At 45.1% G+C, this 16,521-nt stretch overlaps 1 protein-coding gene across 5 annotated transcripts in view; it reads right to left on the minus strand.

Annotated features, from left to right (window-relative positions):
* Window positions 1-1,876: 1,876 nt before the first annotated feature.
* The window catches only part of EGFLAM (EGF like, fibronectin type III and laminin G domains), a 175,589-nt gene continuing 160,944 nt past the window's right edge, over window positions 1,877-16,521 (minus strand). For 3 of the 5 annotated variants that reach the window (XR_011430149.1, XM_023625723.2, XM_023625725.2), the window contains 4 exons: window positions 14,913-15,056; window positions 8,496-8,579; window positions 3,873-3,976; window positions 1,877-3,060 (listed from right to left, as the gene is read on the minus strand). Coding sequence is in view for 2 of the 5 variants with exons in the window: in XM_023625723.2 (XP_023481491.2) it covers window positions 2,906-3,060; window positions 3,873-3,976; window positions 8,496-8,579; window positions 14,913-15,056 (487 nt within the window). In the remaining 3 variants the exon portion in view is untranslated. Of the gene's footprint in view, window positions 3,061-3,872; window positions 3,977-8,495; window positions 8,580-14,673; window positions 15,057-16,521 lie in introns of all 5 variants that reach the window. The other 2 variants (XR_011430148.1, XR_011430150.1) reach the window with 1 other exon arrangement.

The following is a 16,521-nucleotide window of genomic DNA, read 5'->3' on the forward strand; positions in this document are numbered from 1 at the left end:
TGGCTCTGCTGGTCCCTGAGAACTTCACAGACCTTGTCCCTACCCTCAAGGGTCCCTGCAGAAGAACTACTGTCAGGGCCCACCTCATCTCTGTGGCGCCACTTCTCTCAACAGCATCTGACTCACGGTGGTGAGTTGATTGCATGAATTGCCCTGATTTTTCACCCTCTCTATATCCATGCCCTTTGCCATGTGACCTAGAAGTTCCTCTCACTATGGAGGTGCAGTCTATTTCTTCATTCCTTGAACGCATTTCTTCATCTCTTGGCAGTTCCAAACCTAGGCTGTACAAGGCCTTATGCCTAGTGCTCTTGCCCTCCTCCATCATCTTGTGAAGGGCCTATCAGGCTAGCGCACTGGTCCCAGGAGGAGGATGAGAGCCACATGGAGCAGACTCCAGTCACCTCACCATCCAAGCCAAGGCCATCCTAAATTAGCCAACCCCTCTACATGTGAACAAATCCAGCTGAGACCAGAAGAATTGCCTCGTCAAGCCCAGCCAAGATCGGCAGCTCTGCCAAGCTGACCACTTGAGGCGTGGAGGCAATAACTACTTATTGCGGTATGCCACTGAGGTTTTGTGGTTGTTTGTCATGCAGCATTATTATGGCAATAGATAGCAGATACACTTAGAGAGAAAACTGGGGGACCCACAACCCCAGGCTGAGCTCTCTTAGCTCTCCTGCCCATGTGACCCATTAATCTCTCAGCTTCAGGGCAAAGTTTTTATCCTCATATCCACCTCTGCTGTGAACTCATCCCACATCTCCTGATTTTTGTCCATGGAGAGGGTGAAAGAGCCTTGCTCGAAGCTTGGAATATACTTCCTCTTACCTGTTGTCCTACCCTGAGCCTCCCCTGTGATCAGCTCCTCTCGGGTTCCCCTACTCTGCTGCCCTGAATCCATCACAGTGTCACCCCTCCCCTTTTAGCCCCTTCTGCATCCCACCTAGAGGAAAGTGGTTCAGAATCCTCATCAGCTTCAACACCCACTCCCAGGGCCCCATCCCTGGGTCATTGCCTTTTTCTCTGGAAAACACTTACATGGAACAATAGTTCATCTACAACACAACTCTTCTGGCTTCAGCTCAGCTGGATATTTTGCTAAAATCACAATAACTTTTTTTTGGCTGGAGGCAATTGATTCAAAATGCGCTGTGAAAGCAGCTCCATTGTATCTTAGAAGCACTGGCCCTAGCAGTCTCCAAGGAAGAGATGTTGAGGTAAGCGTGGCTGGGAAGGGGTAAAACCCACTTTCTATCACGTGGCTTCCTCTAATATGCACTCACAAGGTGACATACGTAGAGAAGGATGAATTATTATTATTGTTGTTGTCTTTATTGCCATTATTCCCCTAATAGGAAAGATCCTGGTCATCAAAGGGTCCCAAAGTCAGGAAGCAGAAGGGTGAAGCACAAGGTAAACATCTCTAGTTTATTTATTCATTTTTTAGAATTCTTAATGTGCCTAAAACTGTGCTTTGCACAAAGCTCAAAGTCTTCTCTGAATGAATGCTGCACAAACAAGAGTAGAGTCATGCGTGGGACTATTTATAGGCTTTTGCTTGAGTCGGATCATATTTCCCTGCTCTTTGAGGGCAGCGTTCATTGCATCCTTCCCCTAGCAAGCCCTGTCATGGAGCTCTGCCAGTGAGCCAGCTGTCTCCAGGGTCACACACGTGAACAGCAAAGGGGCACAGCTGATGGGTCAGAAGAAAGCAGCCTCCTTTCTCTGGTTGCTGCCCAGCTGCTCAGAGCATGCAGAGGGCACCCCCCAGCATAGCTTTAGAAACACTAATTGCATTAGTGTGTTTTTCTGGACATGGCCTCTGCAAAGATCACTAACACCTCCACAAATGAATGAATGACTAAATGAATGAGTTCTAACTTCTTCATCTCCTTTATTCAAGTTTACTACAGACATTCACCTCTCTTAAAACAAAAATGACAGTGACCCACCCCAGTAACACATGTGCCTTTTAATCTGCTTATTTTGGAAGCTTCATATTTATCTCCTAGAGCCATCAACATTTACCGAAAAAGAATGGTCAGCTCTCCAAGGTGCCCACCCCAAATTACCTACCCCATTCCACTGATGCCACAGAGGGCCCCAACAAATCTCCTTCGGGAGAAAATTTTTAGGAAGTGTGCAAAGAATTCAGGGTTGTCCACACAAACTTGCAAAAGTACACTGCGTAGACAACCTGCAGCTATAAAAATATACACATACAAAAGGACAGCTACAAAATCAGGGGGCCCATTTTCTTAGATTTGCATTATAAAAAGTAGGGACTTCTCATTAAAGGTCAGCTTTAGGGGGGCAGGATTATGATTACGATTCTACGTCTAGTCTCCCCTCATCCTTATTTTCATGAAATTGTCAGAGCACAGAGAACCAGCCAGTGAAGAGTGGAAGGGGTTAATCCTAATAATTCCTGGGCCAAGGTGGGAAATCCAAGGTTCGAGGTCACACAGTCATTCCGCTGTCAGTAAGCGTGTCATGAGTCAGGGAAGGAGAGAAATATTTTAATGCTGCCCTTTGTGTCTCTCTTTTTTTCTTTCTTTTTTTATGCACTATGAATCACAACATAGTCATTGAGCTGCAGCAGACAGGCTCTGGAATTTGCATTGATGTGTGATCTCTGGCAGCCACTACACATTCAATGGACAAAGTCCGATGCTTGCTACACAGAGTATTCCGTTGGGTTTGGCCCACAGAGTGTCAGCAGGAAAGGCCACACGGGACTCCTATCTTGGTTCTAGTTTCTCATCAGGGTGTACTTTCTCCTTGATGAGAGGAAACACACCTGGTCCCTGTGCCTCTGTGTATGGCATCAGGCAGGGTCTTGGGGCCCCTGGGATTCTCAGTATAGAAGGCTCTGTCCCTTGGGCAAGGCCAGCTGGTGTTACTTGGCTCCACAAGTGTTGATGTTTTTCCCATCCACGGCGTCTTCCACGAGGGCAATGTGGTAATCGGTGGACAGGGTGAAATGAGAGATGCAGCCCACGAGGCCTCGCATGTACTGCCTGTTAGTGTGCAGAGCAATTTCCTTCATTCCACCTGCGGGGAAGCAAGGGGGAGATGCGGTGAGCCAAAGGGAAAATGTCTCTTTAGGACGCTTGGATGTCTACTGACCAAGGTGTCCCTTGGCTGACAGCATAAGTGAGGGCTGTGTGTCCCCCAAACTGCTCAGCACATCGCATTTGCCTAAACTATAATTATCCCTGAAGGAAGAGGTTGACTTGGATCGATTTGATACACAACCAGAGGCTATAAATCCTCACCTCATGTATGTGATTTCTGACCCAATCGACCACTTCAAACCACATAGTATCTGGTAAATTTTGAAATGTTGTATAATGTCAACAAAATGTATATGTTGTTAGAGGCAATGCCATCTTAAACCAAAAGGAATACACTGATGTGGAATGCTTTCAATTAAGTTAACTTTTAGATGATAACATATGGATAGAGATATCTTTCTATGTTTATGTGTCTGCACTAGCAGGTTCTAAGCTATTTCCAGAAATAGCACTCATTCTAATTCTGAGGGGGGCCAGAAAGACGGATCCTCCTTCCTCAGAGAGAATTCATGGAGCTATATTTAGCAAGTTCCTGTTCTATAAACAAGAAAAGCATGGTTTTCCTGGTGGATCAGTCCAAAGCACAAAAGCATCTAAGTGCTTCCTGCCCCCTCAACCATGAGTCAGAAGTTCAGCAGATGAAAGAATGGAGTATCTGGAGAGCTTCCTGATTTCCAAGTATTTGACTGCTCCAGTGAAGTGCACAGCTTTGGGGAGCCCCAGAGTGACAAATGGAGGACTAACAAGAAAAAGCACTGCAGAACTTAGATCTGGTCAAAGGTCGCTTACCCACGTACAGGGCTCCATTGATGTTGAGCTGCCTCATCATGCCAGGTGATCTGCCTGTTCTGGCCCCATAGTCATCCACAGTTATCTTTCCTGATTGGCCATCCCTGTAAAAACCCACCACCATTTTTAGAGCTTCATTCGATTGTTCACTCATTTCAATAAAACCGTATTAAATATCTACTATGCACCAGGTACTATGCTAAATGATGGAGCTGCAAAAATGAAAAAAAAAAAAAAAAACCCAGAAAAGCAAATGCCTGGCCCTCAGGAGCTTATGGTCTACTGAGGCAGACAACCAAACTGCAAATGACAACACCGTGTCACCAGGCTATGGTAGGAGAAGGCCAGAGTGCTGTGGAATTACACAGGAGGAGGGGAGAGGGTCAGGGAAAGCTTCTCAAAGGAGATTCTGTCTGAGATGTGTTTTGAACGCTGAGTAGGTCAAGTGAAGAAGGCCAATGCAAACAGGAAGTGGCAACGGCAAAGAGAGAAACGACAAGAGGGTTGGTACAGACTGAGTATAGAGAATTCTGGAGGTGGCAGTAGGGTGATGAAAGATGAAGCCAGAAGCAGATGGTGAAGGGCATAAGGAGCTTAGATAGAATTTATCCTGAAGCTAAGAGGAAACCAGAGAAGAACTTTAAGGGGAGGAGTGGTGGTGACATGGACACAGTGTGAATTTGGATGTTATTCCAGGCACAAAGGGAAGCCAATGAAGCAGTTTTTGTAGGTAGAGGACTACTCTAGGGGAGAACAAAGAATGGCTTAGAAGTTTCTAAAGGACCCACTCAGAGAGCAGTGGAGTGGAGGTCTTCATCTGTGGCAAGGGCTTTGCAATTTTCTAAGATGATTTCCAGAACTATCCAGCCCATGAACCCTCTTCAGAAAAGCACATTTGCTTCTATAGCTACGGGGTGTATTCCAACCCACACCATACTTCTTTTTGAGTTTTTTATTGGTCTTTTAATGTTCCTTTTTTATAGCAAACAGTTCTTGTTTCTTGGGTTAATAACCTCTCTTATCTCTCTGACGATATTAGTGTTTTTTTTTTTTTTTTTTTAAAGATTTTTTTATTTTTTCCTTTTTCTCCCCAAAGCCCCCCGGTACATAGTTGTGTATTCTTCATTGTGGGTTCCTCTAGTTGTGGCATGTGGGACGCTGCCTCAGCGTGGTCTGATGAGCAGTGCCATGTCCGCGCCCAGGATTCGAACCGACGAAACACTGGGCCGCCTGCAGCGGAGCGCGCGAACTTAACCACTCGGCCACGGGGCCAGCCCCGATATTAGTGTTTTTTAAATCATTTTTTCATTCATAGTTTCTGTTTCCTCCAAGTTCCTCTGTTGTGTCTGTTTGTTCTGATACCCATCTTTTATGTTGAAGACTTTTTTCGAAAGTCTAGTGATCCCTGAAGGCCACTTCATAGTTAAGTGCTGAACACTAAATCTGTGTCAGGAGAGGTTTTGTTGACTGTGGCTTCACAGTGCCATGATCTGGCTCAATCACTTCCTTGGGGACACCTGAATTTTCTGCTCTCCTTACTGTGGGGTATAGGCATGGCTGCCATCATTCCGGAATCTCAATGGAGGAAGAACTATGGGGTTTAATAGTCAACATATGAACTTTCACATAGTCCCCAGCATTAACTTATACAGTATTTATACAATAGTCCAGTATTTAGATATACTTAGTGTCTCCTAGTCCAGAAATCCTTATTTTACATACTCCAGATAATTGACTTTCCGTGGGTAGGGAGAGGGCAGTGTGCCAGCTGTATGAAGTAGAGAAGGAGCTTGGGTTCTAATTCCTCAAGTAAATTTTTTAAACTAATTTTCCTGCTTTTAGGCCCTTGTTCACCTTCCAGAGGTTTCTGGCTCTACCTCTTTTGGGGGTGGGGGGTACAATGATATAAATCTGGTTGCCCAGGCCTAACTTCTTGATAGCAACTCTTCTAGAAACTCGCTTTGGAAGTATTTCTCCTGTTCTGTCCTCACCCTCAAGAGCACACACTGCCTCCCAATTTTGGATGAGCTGTTTTTAGAATCTCACACCTGAATGCTGTGATGGCCAATGCCCCCAATAGCTTGCCTTGTCTGCCCTGTTTTTTTCCCCATTACTCTAAAAGATTCCATTTTTTACCACTTTTATTTCTTCAATTCTAAGAATTTTCCATTTTTTATATCTCTGAAATGAGGATATAACTTATAATCAATGGCATCTTAGATGTGAAAAGAACGTGATATCACTTTCTAACGTAGTAAGTAGTGTGCTTCTTCATTGTTCTTTACTTATTGTCTATGGCCTCCCATTAGAATACAAGACCATCAAGTCAAGGATGTTGGTGTTATTCAATGATGTATCTCATGTGTCTGGAACAGTATATAGCTCATAGTAGCAGATGAATGAACAAGAAAATTTGTGGAACTTCAACATGCTCATCTGAAATGGGAATAAACTACGTCCATTTTCCAAGGCTATTGTGGAGATCAGAGACCATGCATGCAAAGCTCAGAGCACGGTACCTGACACATACCTGCTCTATAAAGAGTGGTAGAGGAGTGTGTTATTATTGTTATCAATGTCATCATCATTCTCATCCGCAAAATGAAGATTATAGAACTTAAGTTGCTGTGCATATTAACTGAGATAAAGTATGTGGAGTTCCTGGCATCCTTAGGAGGCTTTATAGATGAGGATTTGCTTTGTCTTTTCTGCTAGGATTAATGCCTGCAAGACCATGATTACTCACAGCAAGGCAGTATACAAAGTAGGGCTCCCCTTGGAGATTTCCTGCTTCATTGATTCCCCTCTCTCTGACCTTGGAGCCTGCTGGAGAGAATTAAGGTATCCATCCAACCCTTCTTGCTGTAGTTGATATCCATGGCCTTGACTCAGTTCCTGCATAGATCTGATGAACCATCCCTTTTAGGCCTATCTGCTTCTCTGAAACACAATTCACAATATCTGCTTGAATCCTCCCGACTATCCAGTTCCTGGTTTCAGTTCCTTCTGTTCAGCCCCCACCGCAACCTAGAACCACTAGGAGAGATATCAGTGATGACAAGAGTAAGAGCCAAGTCTGCTAAACCATTTTTATGGTGCCAACCTTGATGATCTGACATCTGAAGTTCTTCTGGTGGAACATTCCCTGTCTTTTCCCTCCAAAACATCTGAAATCCTAGCTGGGGTGGGCTGCTAGGTAATTTCCCAAGGGGTGGGAAAGAGCTTTGATCTAGAAGTCTAATCTTGGCTCTGCCCACAAACTGTTGTATACTCTTGAGAAAGTCACTTAACATCTGTTTCCTTAGATGTCTAGGAAGTGCTTAGAATCCCCACCAATGTGTAGCTCATGCACATAATCAAACCACAGCAATTTTGAGGGTTTAAAAATCATTCCACAATGTCTGAGTGTTCTAGCAAGCTTCTCTATTCAAGAAAATTGAGAACAGGTGTTCTCTGATGTTCGCAGATGGGAGTTATAAGGATCAAGTGTGGTCAAGCATTTCATATTCCTTTGGATCTTTCGGAGAGAGCCCTTTATAGATGAGTAAGACAGAGAAATGAAGAACTTAGAAGCCACATAGGCTGGGGTATCTTGGAGTTGGGTTGAACTATGAACAGTTTAACTTATATTCTAGATTATATTTGAGATCAAGCCTATAAATATTCACTATGGGAAGACCTTTCTTTTTTCAACAAATCAGAGTTGAGGTTTCATCAAAATCACTGTCTGCCTCAAGAGCTTTCTGGGCCACTTGGGCAGCTGATGGGCAGAGATCTGCCTCCGTATCCTCACACATCCTTTTGGTTATCAAAGGCAGACACAGCGGACAGGAAGGAGGGGTCCAGAAAAGCTACTCCTACCACAGCCTATATATGAGCTGAGTAGGAAGCTGACCATGGTAGCCCCAAGCCTCACTCATGTCCTCACCCACTGACTTCCTGAGAAAGGGCTATGGTAAATTCACAGGGAATCTGAACCAAAGATTCTGTTCAGCTCATCTCCTGGCACCTTCATCTAACATGGCAGGATTGACATTTCTTTATATAACTAAGTTTGACCCTGCTATTTGGTTTCTCAAAATATATTGCTAGAAATATGGACATAGGTGGTAAACCTGTAATTTTAAGGAAATGATTCACCCAAAGTTAATTCGAAGTGAAGGTAGTGACTTCTGTGAGAGGGGAGATATGTAATTGGGGTAGGGTACACACAGCTTCTAAGGTTCAGGTAATGTAATGTTAAAATAAAAAAAAGGTGGGCAGTTGCCTATATAAAGAGATTTGAAGCACTGCTCAAAGTCCATGCACCCCGAAATCATATCTCACTAGAGAGATCTAGATCTCACTAGAAAGCGAAGCCCTCTTCTAGCTTAGCCATCAAAAAGTTCTTTCTCCAGAAGGTCATTGTTGAATGAAGATTTGGGAGTTCAGCCTCTCTGGCGTGTCAGTGTTAGTGAAGGGCACAGGTGGGAGTTGGTAGCAAAATGCCCTGGATGACCCGGATCAGGAGTACTGTGAGCCAGGCAAGGCTGGGAAACAGGACAGTGGGACTAAAGGGAATTGAAGAGCATGTCCCACCTCTGCTGAGCTCTGGCTGTCTCACACTGTGTGGCAGGTACTCACCTAACAGCCTTGACTCGGTGCCACCGACCATCGTTGAAGGAGCCATTCACCATGATGGATGCCACGCCACTGCCCAGGTTATAGCTAAAGGTGTCGGAGAAGGACAAGGCAGAGAACAGAGTAAAGCACTGAAGCACAGGGAGACAGTCATTCACAAATGCTGCTCATTGCAAAAGTTCTTGGAAACTCAAAATATAGATTCCTTAACTCAAAACAAAACAATGTTATAAAACATTAGTTTTCCAGGCCAGGCCGTGAAAGATTTTTTTTTTCACTTGTGGTAAAATATACATAACATAAAATTTACTATCTTAATTACCTTTAAGCGTACAGTTCAGTAGTATTAAGGGCATTCATACTGTGTGCAAACAATCTCCAGAGCTCTTTTTATCTGGCAAAAATGAAACTCCATACCCCTTAAACAACTCTCCATTCCCCCCACCCCCAGCCCTGGCGACCACCGTTCTACTTTCTGTCTCTGTGAATGTGAGTACTTTCTAGTTACCTCAGATAAGTAGTATCACACAGTGTGTGTCTCTTTGTGACTGGCTTATTTCAGTTAGCCTACTGGCCTCAAGGATGACTATCTTCAGGCACCATGTTCAGAAGCATCAGTACTATGGCAGCAGGAAGAAGGGCTTTATCACGTGTAATGTGTTGTACTAGGTTGAATAGTGTCCCCCCAAAATTCATGTCCACCCAGAACCCCAGAATGTGGCTTTATTTGGAAATAGAGTCTTGCAGATGTAATTAGTTAAGAGGAAGTCATACTGGATCAAGGCAGCCCTAAATCCAGTATGACTGGTGTCCTTACAAAAAGAGGAAGTGTGGACACAGACACAGAGCCACGCAGGGAAGAATGCCACATGACGATGGAGGCAGAGATTGGAGGGATGCCTCCACGAGCCAAGGAACACCAAGGATTGCCAGTGACCGCCAGAACCTAGGAGGGAGGCGTAGAAGAGATTCTGCCCCAGAGGCCCCAGAAGGAACCCATCCTGCCAACATCTGCAGGATGTTGGACTCCCAGCCTCCAGAACTGTGAGAGACTAAATTTCTATTGTTTTAGGCCACCCAATTTGTGTTATTTTGTTATGGCAGCCCCTGGAAATTTAATACATGTGTTTTCATTTCTTAAAAGACAAAACAAAACAGAACACTGCAGAGTAGGCTGAGCTCCAAAGAGATTAGAGGAATTTGCCTAAAATCCCAAAGCTAATGTACAGAACCTGAGCTTGGCATCTTATCGCTCCCACCAACCCCCTGCCTGCCGCCATTTTACTCTGATACCAGGTCCACTCAGTAGCTTTCTATTTTCTATTTCAGTTTCCAAATAGCCTGATACCCTAAGGGTATCAGAAGACATGCACATGTGTTTACCAGAGAGAAATATCCCTCTTGGTCCAGTCTTCATTCAATTATTCTAATTTAATTGAATTCAACAAATATTTAGTGAGTGACTACTCTAGGTCAGGCACTGGGCCAACAGCCTAGACCTCCCCTTCATAATGTAATAAAGCCGATGTAATCCTGCTTTTGAAGGAAAAAGTGCTCCACCCAGGACAACTCACTCCTTGTCTTGTGAGAGGACATGTCTCTCTTTTACCTCGTTGGCCAAGAAACAGGAATATCGAGGGGAAACCTGGATTAGCTATCTCCTGCATGCATTCAGTTTGAGAAAACAGCAAGAGGAGAAAGCGCTTGGCTTTCCCCAGGGAAAGCACTATGGGTCCTTTCTTTAATAATGGAGGCTCAAAGAAGTCACACAGCCCATCGACATTTAACCAAAAATAGAACTTGGGTGACTCGACAAGCCATGAAACAAAGCTGTCACTCTGACCCTCAAAAATCCACTGTTTCCTAATGAATTTTCCCCCATCAAGTGTCTCCTTGTATGAAGCAGCCTGGAGGTGGAATTTTCAGATTTCATTATTTAGTGGCCAAATGCTTGTGGAAGAAATGAATGAATCTGAAGCAGGGCTGCAAGCGGGTTGGCAGAAAGTTAGCTGAATTACTATGTGTGGCTTTTGTGAGAGGCAGCACGGGGGGACAGAAAGAGCATGGACACTTGGATTAGACTAACCTGCCTTGATTTCCAGTCTTGCCAATTACTAGCTTGGACAATTTGCTTCATCTCTCTGAACCTAAGTTTCCTCATCTGTGAAGCGGGGGTAATAATATACCTTTCCTAAAGGATCATAGGGAATATTAAGTAGGATAACGTATGTAAAGAGCACAGTACATAGTAGGAATCAAACAAATAATCCCACCATCTTAAATATGTGCAGTACTTCACGCAGTTCAGATACAGGGTTGACAATATATCCTGAGGAACCAGTAGTAAGGAGAAAGTTGCCACCAAGAGTTAAATTTGTCAACCCACTCCAGGAAGAGTAGTCATGTGTGAGAGAAAACTAACAGGCTGTAAATATGTAACCAAAAAGGTCAGGAACACCCAGATCTCAGAATCAAGGTGACCTGGGCGTAATCACAGGGACGCCAGACTGGAACATGATTGCGATCCAGTGAATGGAAACCTTTTAAGTTGTGTTTGAACAAATGAAGGGCTTTCCTCTTCTCTTCTCCAGCCTAATAACACTTCTGTCCATGCAAAGAGTCCAAATGTGTTCAAGGGAGTCAACAGTGGATCTAGCAGACAGGAATCCAGCCATCACTGCTGGTGTGGGGAGCAACTCTGTTCGCGTCTCCATAACCTCACTTTCCAACTCCCACCCCAACTCTCTCTGATTTCAGACCTTCCAAATAACTTCCTGTTTCCTCTGATACCCTGATACTTCATCCTGGAGTATCTCTTTCTTTTATATAATAATACATGACCAAGAATACTGGTTACCTTCATTGCGAGAGGGCATGAGGGAGCCTTTTGGGGTGTGGGAAATGTTCTATGTCTTGTTCTGGGTGCTTATTACACAGGTATTTACACGTTTAAACATCTATCGAGCTCTACACCTAAGATTTGTGCACTTTATGTAAATTATGCCCCAATTAAAAAAATAAACAAAAACATATGAATGAATGAATGCTTGAATGACCAAATGAATGCATGTCTGGTTTCTCTCTCAATGTCTTGTGAATCTGGTCAGCATGAATTGGGTACCCAATCCAAGTTCACCTACTCATCTTAGCGTGCACAAAAGGCTACAAGGCTGAGCACCTAGGTGGGCCACCAGGAAATGCCATCAGGTGAGGCCTTTTGGAAGCCATTAGGCTGCCTCCAGTGGTGACACCACTTCATCAAGCCTTCCGTAAACTGTAGCACAGGGCACTATGCTAATGTCAGATCTCTCCCTTCTCTGTTGCGTGAAAATGTTATCAAGGTCACATGGAAAATTAGTGGGTAAGATCATCAGTTGAATGATTTTTACAAACCTGCTCACTGGGTTTTATGCCCCACATATAATCATAAAACAAAATGAGACAAAACAAAAGACCATACTCTTGGCTGAGCACTTTGATTCCCTTTCTTCTACTCAATCTTGCACCAAAACCATAAACAATTTTTAGTTCGAGTTCCATTGCTCTTCCCTATTCTCTGGCACAAGGGCTTTGAGCACTTCATTAGCAAAAGGACCAGCATTTAGGTGAAGGAAGAAAGTCAAGAAAGCTGAGAAAGTATTTTATTATCTTCAGTTTCCTATTATTTGTTTTGGACCTGGTTCAAACACCGAAACTTCAAAAATGGTTCAGCCACCCAACAGACCAGCCCACTCTCTAGGTTCCACTGATGTAAGCTGCCTGAGGGCAGGGCCTATGTCTTATTAAAAATAATAACTAACAATAATTATAGTTAAATTTTCTGATGCAGTATTGTGCTAACATCCTTACATATGTTATCGATCTAAGGCAGGGGGCTTTAGAACATAGAAAACACTTGACCAAGGATAATAATTTTCATAATCATCATCACTGATAACTAGATACGCCAGGCCCTGCATTAAGCACTTTACGTGAATTAACTCATACAATCCTCAAAACTAGTCCTTTCCTTTTGTGGAGAGGTCGGGTGACTTGTAGGAGATCACACGGCCATGGGAATTCACATGTCTGACCCGGAAGCCCATGCTTTTGACCACTTCCGGCCCTGTTTCCCAGTGCGTGGTTCCTGATTGTTTTCACTCCCATTCTGGCACCTATCAGACCTTCTTCATCAGCATCTCTGGGGGTGGCCCAGCAATTTACCTCTGAAGCAAGCTTCCCCGCTGACTCTGTAGGCTGACATTTTCAAACCACTGGCCTACGCTCCAATTTCTCTCTATGCCCAGCCTCCTGCAGCGCTTCCATATATCTGTGTTGGGTGAATGGATGTGGGGCAACTGCCCAGAGGAAGGAAGCACAGAGGAGCGGCAACACTGCAGCTCCAGGCCTGGGACGCGCACAGATGTCTGCCTGGTGAGGGCTACACAGTGTATCCTTTACACAGAACACAAACAGAACTCCAGGCTAAAAAGAAAAACCTGGGGCCAATTTTCAGAAACCTGAGAAAGAAACGGCAACATAAGAAATATGTCCAGGATGGAGTGGAGTTGTTAGAAGGGCATCCAGGGGGTATGGGAGGATGGGGAGTGTTTGGGGGGGCTGGCCAGGCCAGGCGTGGGAGCCGGTGGGAGCAGAAGGGCGGCCCTGAGCAGATCGAGTTTCCCTGTCCGGCAGGGGCTGGTGGTGAATAGATTTTAGCTGGCTGTTTAGGGGGGAAGTTGGGTCTTCCACCCACGGCTGAGCTACTGTTTCAGTTCCCTTTTCTGGGCACAATCAAGTACTTGAGGCCTTGGCGAGGTTAACCACAGGAAAACCACAAGAAAATGGCTTTGCGGCAGCCAGCTTGAAACTGGGGTGTGAAGAGCTCTGCGTTTGACCTCGGGGCCGGGGGGGAAAGGGGTGGAGAGGATGAGAGCTGCTCTCAGGGCCAGCATCCAGCTTTCAACCACATAGGTCTCTCAAAAATCCCCCAGCAACGAGAGGACCACATCCCTCAACATGCTCTGCTATTCAGGGGCAAGTGTGATGTTGGATAAGTGACGTTTCCTCTCAAAATGCCTTTTATGCAAAGTGAAAAGACTTACATTACCCTGCTCTGGCTGTCAGTAATCCCGGTGCATGACCCACAGAAGCCCCAGAATTAAGTCTTTATCTCCTGCATAGTTCAGTGATCTCGCCTATGTCTACTCCACTTTCAATTAATCCCACATCATTGAGTGAACACTTGTGCTAGTCACCAGAGGAGGGACTGAAGAAGGAAAAGCCAGAGAAATTCCTGCCCCCACAGGGCAGATGGTCTAGAGACCGAGTAAGGTTTTCAAACCTCAGCATCAGAATCACCTGGAGAAACGGTTAAAACAAGATCTCTGGGCCCACCCCTCATTCTTCTGGCTCAGTAGGTCAGGGATGGGCCTGAGAATTTGCATTTCTAACAAGTTCCCAGGTACGCTGATGCTGCTGGTCCAGGGACCACACTTTGAGAACCACCGATCTAGATGAGTTATTTCTAACCTTGTTGAGGATGTGTCATCACAATCTCTAGAGGAGCTTTTTCATATTACACAAGCCAGTCCCTGTCCTGTGGGAACCTCCCTCCCATCCATTCTGGTGGGGAGAAGTTGTCCAGGTAATCCTTTAGTTACTTCATAGCAACTCACGGGACAAATTTGAGAACAGTCTAAATTCACGTAAAAGAGGTAAGAACTTCCAGGACTGCCTTATCAGTATCACCCAAGAAGCATTTACAAAAATCCAAATGTCATGCTGATCAACTGAGACATGAATCTTCTTTTGTTCTTCTTTGCAGTGGGAGATTGGAAAGCAGGCATTCACCTTCCCAAGGCTGCACAGCTAACAGGCAGCAGAGTCAGAAGTCAAAGCCAGGAGATTAGATCTTTAGATCTGCCTGAGCTGGCGAGCACTGAGCTGAGTACTCACGTCCGTGCTTGGCAGCATCCAAGTCCTCTTTCTACTACTTCCTAATTTGCAAGTGGGGAGTACATGACAGTAAAACCCTAGAACATAGGTCACAAAACTGTTCTATAAAGGGCCAGATAATAAATATTTTAGGCTTGGCCATACAGCCCCTGTTGAATCTACTCAAGTGTGCCACGGCAGCATGAAAGCAGACATGGACAACACATCAATGAATGAGGATGGCAGTATTCCAATGAAACTTTACCTAGAAAAATGGGTGGTGGGCCAGATTTGGCCCTCAGGCTGTAGTCTGCTGATTGCTGCTCTAGAAGATGGATGTTGGAAAGACAAGGAGGCCCAAATAAATCTGGAGCATCAGGCAACAGTCAGTTCCAGTAGACTGTGTCCTGGCTCACTTCTTTTGCATCACTCTCATTTGGCATGATCTGCACTGTCTGAGAAAAATCACAAGGTCATGCTGAAGGCAGCTGGCGACGGGGTTACCTGAACACCAGGGCTCCATCCCGAAGGCCCAAGGAAATGAAGTCACTGTTGGGTCTCATGGGGCTGTCTCCCCTCCACATCAACAGGCCGTCTTTGGCAGTTGTCTTAAACCTCATGAATGCATTTGATCTTGATCCTGACACCCTGAAGAAATACACAAACAATTGCACCAAATCAACCAGTCTCCACAAACATCCATTTCTGAGTAATCTCAGTTTTGTCTGCCAGCCCTGAGAAGCCAGGTCTAAGGATAATCTGGCATTTCTGACACTTATTACCAGATTAGAAATGCCATCACCACCACGTGTCTAAAAGTTTGGACTATTCATTCTGCAGCAGCCCTCAAGTGTGGGGACACCCCACAAGAGAGCACTTGCTGAGGCAGATTAGCCAGACTCTGGCTAATGCCATGGTTCCAGGCTGTACCCCCAGTGCACACCTCAGTTTCCCCTCTTTCCTGTCCTACCACTCCAGGGTCCTGGAGAAAGTATTCCTCACTCCCCCAGAGAAAGTAAGTTTCTTAACTGCCAAGAAGTTCGAGTTGGCAGCTGCTGTGGGCTATGATCATGGTTGCGGTTGGCCAGCTCTAGCAGTGACCATCCTTGAGGGGAAAGGAGGAGTGACTGGACAGTGGGCAGAGTGTCAGCCAAGGAAGGTGGCTTGATGGGATAACGGTCTTGAGAGGTGTTGGGACAGAGGCAGGGTGGAGAGGAACAGGAAGCTGAGAGGAAAGGAGGGGTGCTCACGCAGGTCAGGTGCCAGCCCTACAGCCATGGCTGGGTATAGGACCACATACGTATGTGTTCTTATCAATTCTTGAGAATAGGCTAATTCAGAAATCCAGTCTCATGAAAGTGACCAGTGTTTCATCTGATCTGACGTAGACGGAACAGCAAGCATGAGGTTCTTAGATAAAAGGTGAGAATAGAGTAAACATAATTTAATACTGCTACTAATATGGCACTACTGGAAAAGTCTCTTTCCATTCTCATAGAGTGCATTCAGGAGAGGGGGACTTTCTTCCCGGCTTCTCAGAGCCTGATCTGGACAGGAAAAGACCAAAGTTGCCTTCCTTATGCAGGGCTCAGAGTGGCGAGGGAGGAGCAGAGTCCATGATGGTGACCTCTCCACCAGGCCAGGTGTAGATCAGTCCGGCCGTGGCCCATTCCCTAGAGACCTGTTTTCCCCACTCTTTTGTTCCAGGTTCCTTCCTTCTACCACGTGCCTTGGATACATTGATTGGTATAAGCCAAACTTGACGGTTTCATTTCTCTTGCAGGGACTGGTTTAGGGTGGGCATGTGATCCACTATTGTCCAATCAGATAGAGGAAATCCATCAGGAGGATTCTAAGAAAGAATCCTTTCCTTTTAAAAGAGTCACATGAGGAAAAGAAAGTTTTTTCACTTCCACTGGATTATTTACTGCCCTGATTTATAGCCATTTTATGAGGGTCTTATGGGCAGCTGTCTTATAACCATGAAGGGAGTGGCCTCTGGAGAATATGCTGAGGATAACAAGGCAGAAAGATGGAAGAGACTTGGGTCTTTGACAACACAGCTGATTCTCTGAATGAATCGACCCAGGAGCCAGTCTTAGTCTGGACTGCT

Source organism: Equus caballus, chromosome 21, assembly GCF_041296265.1.
Source record: "Equus caballus isolate H_3958 breed thoroughbred chromosome 21, TB-T2T, whole genome shotgun sequence".
NCBI lineage: Eukaryota > Metazoa > Chordata > Mammalia > Perissodactyla > Equidae > Equus > Equus caballus.